General features: G+C 42.4%; 1 protein-coding gene across 1 annotated transcript in view; it reads right to left on the reverse strand.

Annotated features, from left to right (window-relative positions):
* Positions 1-1,655: 1,655 nt before the first annotated feature.
* CDH13 (cadherin 13) overlaps positions 1,656-9,224 on the reverse strand; it is a 449,314-nt gene continuing 441,745 nt past the window's right edge. The window contains exon 14 of the mRNA XM_008638691.2: positions 1,656-7,073. Coding sequence (XP_008636913.1) covers positions 7,066-7,073 — 8 coding nt within the window. The 3' untranslated portion in view covers positions 1,656-7,065. The remainder of the gene's footprint in view (positions 7,074-9,224) is intronic.

A 9,224-nucleotide genomic window follows, 5' to 3' on the forward strand; every position in this document is an offset into this window, starting at 1 on the left:
GTAATCAAGTGCTTAATTAAACACCTTTTTTTGTTTTGTACCACCTGTCTTGGAAAGTGCATCCAGCCACAGAACTGGTGGCAATACCCCACAGCTGGATATGGAACAGTAAACTGGGAATGAGTCAGAGTAGTGAGATGTGCTGCCACAGGTGGTTGGGTTGTGCTGGACTGGAGTCACTCACTGCAGCAATCACAGGAGCAGCAAAAGGTCAGCAGGCACTGGCAGGAGGAGGAGTAGAGTCCAGCCAGAGGTGTGGAGGTTGAGCCTCCCAAAGGCTTTGCAGCAGGAGCAGTGACCCTTGCTTTGTTTCTGCAGGTAAGAAGGTTGTACTGAAGGCAGAGGGGCTGTTCTGATTTACTCTTGCTGGAGGAAAAAAACATAACTGGGCTGAACTGTGCAAAGTTACCAACTAACAGCAGCCTGCAGTCCAGAACGGATGGGGTGAGATGAGACACAGGAAGGTTGAAAGGGCAGCACGGAACTTCCCCCAGCTAAAAACCATTCAGCATTTTCTCTCTCTGTTAATGCTTCATTGCTTATGATTTAGCTTTGTGCTGTTTCAAACCTTCTCTCAAGGTACAAGGCACAGCATTAGTTTAGGGCAATGATCTCAGCTGAGACCAAAGGAGGTGACGCACGTTTGCTGTGGCTTTCAGGTAATGACCTTTTGCTCAATTACACCACAAGGTTCATGTAGGCTCTTTCATCCTCTATTTATTATGGACCACATGAAAAAACCCTTTAGTTTCAAAGTCTGATAAAGCCTCAGCAACAGCCAGAAGCTGAGGTGGGTCTCGGTGACAGAAAGCTGCTGGGGCTTGTATTCAAATGTTTCCTTCAACTGCTGCCCTCTCTTCCCAGCTTCCTCTATTCCAACAGGTATTAAAAAGCTCTTTTCAGAGAATTTCTACCTTTATGTGGCTCTGTCACTTTAGATAACTTCCTAGAAGATCTAAAAAACAACTCAGAGGACCTTCAGAAAGCCAACAGGCTTTAGCTTTATGCTGGAACAAGAATCCCCTGGTAAAGAGAGGTTTGTTCAGCCTGTTCTGCGTTGTTTGTGCAGTTCCTGTGTCTGTGTTCTCTCTAAGCTGAACTGATGCTGGTGGGTGGGGAGGGTGACCAGGTGAGGCAGAAAGGAAATGCAACAAAAATCCATGAGAGTTCCTGGCCACAGCCCAGCCTGGAGACATCTGGTTTTTGTTTGGCTGAAGGCAACCTCTGTAATGGAAATGGGGCTTTAGAAGGCAAATTATTGTTGTTGCCTAAATATTCAGCTGCTGCTTTCTTGTGTGATAAAAGGTTATTCTTGTGTGGTCAAACCACCCCTGGAATGTCCAAGGCCAGCTTGGATGGGGCCCCGAGTAACCTGGTGTGGTGGAAGGTGTCCCTGATCTTTAGATCATTCAAAAGATTGTTTTTAGGGTCCTTCCCAACCCAAACCACTCCCTGTGATTCTATTTACCTCTTTAAGCTCCCAATTCTCATTCTCAAACCACATCGTGGTGAGGTGAAGGCTTCAATTTCTCTCTTTCACTAAGAACACCCTGGGGTTTCTGATATCTAACACAGGTTATTCCATTCCTTTGCCAGTCTGGAGGTCATTTTATGGCCCTCCATTCCTGCAGTGAGGTCTACATCCAGACAGAAGGTAAAAGCCCATACATCCTTTATTTGAGCATTTCACAAATAAATTACAAGTTTCTTTGCAACCACGTCATAAATCAAAACGTTTATTTACACCTCAGAAACAGCAAGCGATTCAGCAACTAGGGCCCAAAGGAACGGTTGACTGGAAAAGTAGCTGAATTAAGCATCTTGAAAATCAAACAAAATATTTTTCTCCTTGCCTGAACTATTAAAAAAGAAAAAAACAATAATAAAAGAAAAATCTTGATGGTAACCTAAAGGGACAGAGAGTGTTATGGGGTAGATGTGGTTTTACAGGAGGGTTCTGGCTGAAATAGCAGCAACAACACAACTTGTTTGTGCTGAGTTCCCCATCACAGTCCCCCTGACACAGATTTATTCCTCAGTCCCAGTCCCAGGCAGGGGGTGTGTGCACATCCAAACACCCAGCCTGGCTCTAGACTGCATTCATCTCACCCCAAATTACAGAGTACAGTCACTTGCTGATGCAGAGGAGGAGTGTAATGTTCAAGGCTGGATGAAACTTTCCCGAGCAGCTATCCCACTGAAAGCTCAGGAATGAGGAATTCTGGCTCTAAACCCTTCCCTTTCCACTACTGGTGACCTGCTGATCCACAGACAACAAAAATATGAGTCAGTAAACAATGATGCATATCTTCAAATGATATAACTGTGGTACGAGGGGACAGCTCAAGGTGGCAGAAATACAACAGGAGAGTTGGGATAAGCCTAGGGTTTAGAGTGTGGGTTTTTTGCCTTTTTTAGTTGGCTTTAAAGCAGACTGGTTCAAAACATGTAGCCCATACTGTCCCTTATCTCGTGAATTCATCCCTAACTGGGGGAATTAAACTGCTTATTCCAAGTCCCCATGTTGTGCCAGTCTCCTTCCACCTGCATTTATATTATATATATATTTATATGTGTATATCTCTATATATCTACATATATACACACATAGCAGTTGTGCAACTAGAAACTTTCCACTCAGAGTGGGAGAGTGCATCCATTCCACTGGGACAAACCCAAACCAGCTCGTGTGTCCTGGTGTGAGGCAATAGAACGGGGCAGTCAGTGGGTTATGTGCTTTATGTAGGAAAGACTCAGCTATACCTGCTTTAAATAGAATGGTTATAATGATAATTACTAATGTACACCATGTTGCTTCTAAAGATTATAGAGCACAGAGCTAATGGAAAGAAAATAATTGCTACTTTATTTTTCTTGTTGTTAGCATTGGATGGGATCTCTCAGACAAGAGAGTTTCTAGAGATGCAATAAAGGCAAGACAGGAGCAGAGTTTTGCTTTAGACTTGGTGTTCTCAAGCCAATGTGACTTTAATATAATTATTCTTCTTTTAAATTAAATAAAACATTTTTAAACATATTCTGAAAGTAACTTAGCCTTTAGACCAAGTGAGGTAAAATTATTTCTGTACAGAATTCTGCTACAAGTGAATTAGTAACATTTGAGAAGAAAATTGGCAGCTTTCTCTGTATGTCAGACAAGAGGCCTTTGCAAATGAAAGACAAAAGTTGTCAGTATAATATATGTCTTTTTGTAGTGATAAGGCATTTCAGATAGAGCCCTACAAACTGCTTGTAAGTCCATAATTTAATAAATGAGGTTTGTATTGTAGTGATCCAAAAAAATTATTCTGTAAGAGACCAGGACAAATTATTTGGCCATTTCAAATAAAGGTTAAACCAAATTATTCTGGGAGCCTTAGAAGACACGTTCAGGTGGTCAGTGAAGGGCACGAGTCACCTGTGGGTGGCTCAGGTTCTCTGGATGTCACAAACCCCAGACTTCTGATAATGCGTAAGCACTCAGCAAGCCTGTGACAAATCTTGCAGCTTTGCTGTTCACAGCAAAAAGCAATATGTGGGGAGGTTTAGATGAAAAATTTCATCTAAATATGATTAACTGAATCTCAGTTCTCGTGAAGGAGTTTCTGTTTGATTTACAGCAATGTACACATGGTGAGAACGGGGCTCAGGGAGTGTGTTACCCGTGTTCCACTCTTACCTAATTCTCCTCCACCCCCAGCAGGAAATGCAGCTCGTTTCCCTTTTTACTCTTCAGACCTACAGCTACTGAACAAAATGGACATTAATAAATGCACACAGGCATATTGGAAAAGCACACACGAGAAGCACAGATCAGGGTTCAGTTAGCAACACCAAGAACAAGACCTTTTTCTTGCTAATAAACCCCTGTCACTGATTGTTATTCCCAATTTTTGTTTCAACAGCAGATAGTCTTTCCAAGGGAAATGGTTTTTACCAACAAAAAAATTTTGTGCATGTTACAAAATGATAATCAACAAGTTCACTGCCTTTCTGACTCTAGACAGCATTTATGGATCTACAAACACAGACTGAAGTAAATGTTGGTGGGACTAGAACAGCTGGGTAGGAATAAGGGACATGCTATAAAAACAGCAAGCTTGGCTGAACAAATGTTAAACATAATCAACTATTAGGAAATAACACAACCAGTTTTGTAAATTTTCTGCTTTTTCATTATATTGTAGGAAAATGGATAAACCATTGTTGTTCCTTTGTTTCAGGAGATGGACATTGGATTGTTGAGTCAGAAATGACACCCTTTATTCAGGTAGGAGAACTCAGATTCTGCTGTGGTTCCTCACGTGTGTCACGCTCTGAACGTGCCACAATCTGTGTTAAATGGGGAGAAACATTAACATGGAAGCTTCATCTTCTCTTGGCATGGTCAGCTAGGACAGGGATCGGCTCCCTGCGGAGCCTGGGACACTTGGGAAAGGCTGGGAGGCTTTAATGTGTGAGAGCAGAAATAAAGGGAAAATGGGACTGGAGGGTTGGATGCACCTCAGGTCAGAGCTTCAGCCAGACTCTGATCCCTCTGCACATCAAAAAGTTGCAGTGGATCCAAGAAGAAAGGTCTTCTCCTTGGGCACAGGGTGGTTGGAAGAGTCTTCCCATTGTTGGTGTAGCTCCAGGCAGAAGAGTTTTTTCCTTGTTCCTCATTTTGGATGCCCTTGGAATGATTCGCCAAATGCTCTGTGAGCCTTGGTTTAAAGCAGGGAAGGGGAGATTTCTCTGGGACTCGATAGAAATGACCCTAAAGTCAAGGGGGTCTTTCCAGAGGTGGGCTTTGCTGGGTGGAGAGAGGAAAAAACCAAGTAGAAAAGAGTATTTGTGGGGGAGGGTAATATAATTTCTTTTATTCAAGATAGAGGTTTCGTAGCTCCAAGCACAGGGTGCAGAAAGTCTTTGGGTGCATTCATTGAACATACATGTTGGAATTCCAGAGGTGCCATACACTGGTTGAATTGTTCCTTTTGGAAAAAATTTGCTTGAAAATAATATATGTATATTTTTAAAAAAAGATGTGATTGTTGATGGCAAAGCAGCAGCACGTGGTCATTACAAGGTATGGGCAGGGAGAAAGAATGAGAAGCGTGCCCATGGTAATGTTTGGGATCAGGCACTTCCCTGCTGGGATGCCTGAAGCTGCCAAAGCCACTCCTGGTGTCCTTGGCCAGCTCCCACTGACCCTGAAGTGCCACTTTGGTGACACAGAGCGAGCAGCTCCTGCAGGGACCAGGGGGAGATTTTACTTGGTCAGGACTGCAGGAGTTAAGCTGGAAGAGAAAAACTGGTCTGAAGGCAGCTCATATCTTATCAAGTAATCTACAACGTTAGGAAAGCTCACAACACAAACTCATTTTTCCTCTGTCGCTGCTGTTATTACTCCTTTTGATTAAAAAAAAAAAAGGAAGAAAGAAAAAAAACCTGTTTCATATTTGGTACAATACAGGAAGTCAGAGAAAAAGCTATTGTACAGCAAATTTTAACCACCAACACACATTTAATACCTAGTGTAGCATTATGGGAAACTAAATGCATGTTTGGACTTTTTTTAATGTTTCCAAAAATCTTTACTATTGAAACATAGACGTGGTGTGGAAGATATGCTCATAATCTCACTGTAGTAAGGATGCCATAGAGTATGACCCATAAGTACTGTAAAAATGCTAACTAAGGAATGCAGCTGCAAAGTTCTATTGCATAAGGAAGCTTTCTTGTTTAAACTTTAAATAAGCAAGTTTATTAAAATATTCTAAGACACTTACCTTACCCTAGTTACTGGCAAGCTCTAATAAAAGCCACAGTCTGTCACTAGTATACTTTTTGTGTTAATTTTATAAAAATTTGGTGTGAGCTTTGATGGATCATTTACAGTTTATTAACAAGATGATCATCTTCATACAGTTAGAAGGAATTTTTTTTTTGACCTTACATGCTCACAGAATAAAAAAGGATCCACATTCATAGAGAACAAACACCCTTTTTTCCCATGTCTGCAAACGAGTGTGGTAAGTTTACACACACAAAGAAATGCTCTTGTTACTCTTAACTGGAAACTGTGTGTACGTGTGTATGTATGTATATATATATACCCAAAACTATGGATTTGTGTGTTTGTGAGGGTATTTATAGAACAGGGCACCTGTGCTCCTCCTGGCACAGAGGCTGAGAGAGAGACCAGTGCTCTGGCAAACACTGAGCATTGCTGTTTGACTCAGCTTCTCACCTGCAGAGCTCACTGACATTTTGTCACCTGCCCCAGCAAACGTTTCACCCCTTGAGCCCCTCAAATCAGGCTGAGCTGCACACGGATCACAGCTGGCTGCTCCTCCTGCATCCTCAACTCCCTCTGGGGCCCAAGAAGAGCAGTTCAGGTCAGGAACAAGCCCTGGGGACTTGCATTTCTTGTTTGCTGAACCTGAGGTACGAGAAGGGCCACGTCGGTGCCCTGGTTGGGGTGGGGTGGCCACGGGCTCGCTCCTCCTGGCCACGCTCTAAAAGGCAAACACAGCAGGCTTAGCCATGGTGGTACAGCTACAATTCATCTGTGGCTGTATTATTCTGCTCCCTCCCTTTGCACACTCCAGATGAACATTTTATAAAAGCTAAACCTGTGGTATAACTCTTCTCTCTATATAAATATATATATATACATACACTCATACATATACAAATACTAACCCACAACAAAATATTTTCTGAACAGTTGAATAGCAACAAGTCAACAGATAGAAAAAAATGGAGTCATTCTGGTTTGTTTTTTTTTCTGCTCCCCCAAGGTTGGGTTTGGATGTCATGGTCTTTTAACATTCAGAGAAAATTTTGAGTAAACCTTGTGTCCTGCAGGAGGAATCCATGGGTAAAGGGAGGAGGGGTGGAGGCTGTCGAACACCAAGGTACAGTGGGACAGATTGAGTGAGGTTGCAAACTAAACTGGAGCAACTGAGGCTGAGGAGTGAAGAACAGTAATTGTAAACTGCAATCTTCAGATCTGACGGTTTTTCTCTTCTTCTCGTTGCCATGGCAACTCGGTAGGACAGCTTCAGATGGCAGGAATTCTTACAGACCTAAAGGATGGGAGATGGGGGTGAGTATTGCTATGCAAATCACAGCATCTTTTAACTATTTGGGTTTCTTTTCCCCCACTCAAGCAGCTGGCTGAGTGCACGTACACTGCCAGCAGTTAAATATCAATTACCTGGGTCCAGAAGCAATTGTTTGTGAATGCAGAAATCTCCTAGAGGAAACCCCCAAAATGTCAGTGGGGCAGTCAGAGACCTTTGTGGTGTAATTCTGGAAGATGTGGTGTGGAAATATGAGGATAAATCCTGAGCCAGGACCTGATCCCTGCCTTGGACACCTCCATCAGTTACATTTGTGCAGGAGAACAAGGAAATGCCAGTCCCTCCCTCCCCGCACACCCTGACAAGCAAAGAGCAAACAAACAATATTTTTTGAAAAATACCACTCTGATAGTGCCTTACAGCTTGTGAATAGAGCAGAGGATACAAGCCTGATGTATCATATCAATATTGTTACAGAAATATAAGACTGATGTGGGTTTTTTATTAAATGAAGTGAAGGTGGCACAACTTGAATTCTGGTTTAGATGGAAGAGATAATACCGAGGCAGTAAAGAAGTTAAGAAAGGAGAGTTTAAGAGCAAATCCAGCACTAGCTGTACCTCACACTCAGCCTATAAAACCAGGGGGAGGACACATCAAAATTCACTCAGCAAAAGTTTGTCTAACATTTATTGCATCTGTGCACTTAAAAGATTGTAATATTGCGATATTGATAATTTTGTCACAACCACAGAAACGTAATGGTCAGTGTTAGGTGCTGGTTTGTGCCTTCTAAAAATTTTTAATGATCTGTTTGCCTTTTGGGGCAAGTCGAATTTAATGTAATTATTGATAAGGCTGTTTTACTTTATCTGTTTCTTTCTTCTTGTCATTTGAATTGATGTTAATATTGAATTCTGCAGCAATGCAGGCACCTGGATGGCAACACCTGCCAGGCCCCTTCCCTGCAGCACCTCACTTCTGGTAAACAAAGGTAAATAAAACAAATTAAGTGTAAGAAATCCACAAAGGGCCTGATGGATGGGGCTCACTGAAGTGAGAAATTTAACTGAGATTTCCAAATCTGGAATTGCTTGGCATGTGGATAAAATTTTAGCATGCTGCTTAAAGAAAAGGTCTGGCCACAAAATCAGGATCCAGACTCACATATAGGAGATTTATGGTCATGACTGCCAAAGTTTGGATATATCTGGATTAGGGATTCCAGCTAGAACTAAATTCTTGTAAACAACTTGATCTCCTGGGCAGTGAAGAGAGAGAATTTGAGGCTCTGATCTCACAGACCACCTGAAAAATAGCCTTTCCAGATCCCAACGAAGCTTAGTGTTATCGAAGGGCGTTTGTTTAATCCTGGCTCAAAGGAACTGATGCTGGCTCTGGGATTGACGAAGCTGCTCTGAATCCTGAGGAGATCCTTGGAGGTCTTCCTGCTAAGGACAGGCACTTGCACATGATGAATGCACAGCAGCTGTGGCACTGAGTTTCTGTACAATCCACAGGCTGAAACATCACCAGAGAAATCTGCCAGCTCAAAATTTATAAATATCCCACCAACTGGAGCAGCCAGTGAACTGCTCCACCAACAGCCTGTAAATAAAGGGCAGGGTCTGGTGATTTATGTGCACACCTGAAGAAAAGCTTGTATATTTTACATTATATTGACAGATGTAATGAATGTTTCTACCTTTTATACACGTTGCCTTTCCCGAGTAAATGGTGTACAAAAACTAGTTAGTTCAGCTTTAATTACGAATCTTTTCCCTTTGCTGTTTTTTGTCTGTTGAAGGCCAGTTTCTCTCACAATAAGCTCTTGATCCTCCCTGTTACCCCACCTGCCTCTGCAAGCACTGCCCCATTCCTTACTCTGTCACCTCCAATCCCTGCCTAGATTTTTTTCCACTGAAATTGCTTCTCAGCTTCATCTTTTCTGACCCAGCAGCTGCCTTTGATCCATTTCATCACATGCCTGAAAATCTGATGTTCCCTTGGCTCCTGGGACAGTCTCCTCCTATTATTTTACTATGATTTCTCTAATCACTTTTCCAGACTGTCCTTCTGCCTCATTCCTCCAGTCCAGTGTTTTTAGGAAGCCTTTTTCCCCCCCACTTTGGTTTCTTCCCCTTCCCAGCAGCA

This window comes from Corvus brachyrhynchos, unplaced genomic scaffold (genome assembly GCF_000691975.1).
Source record: "Corvus brachyrhynchos isolate BGI_N302 unplaced genomic scaffold, ASM69197v1 scaffold26, whole genome shotgun sequence".
In the NCBI taxonomy this organism is placed as follows: Eukaryota; Metazoa; Chordata; class Aves; order Passeriformes; family Corvidae; genus Corvus; species Corvus brachyrhynchos.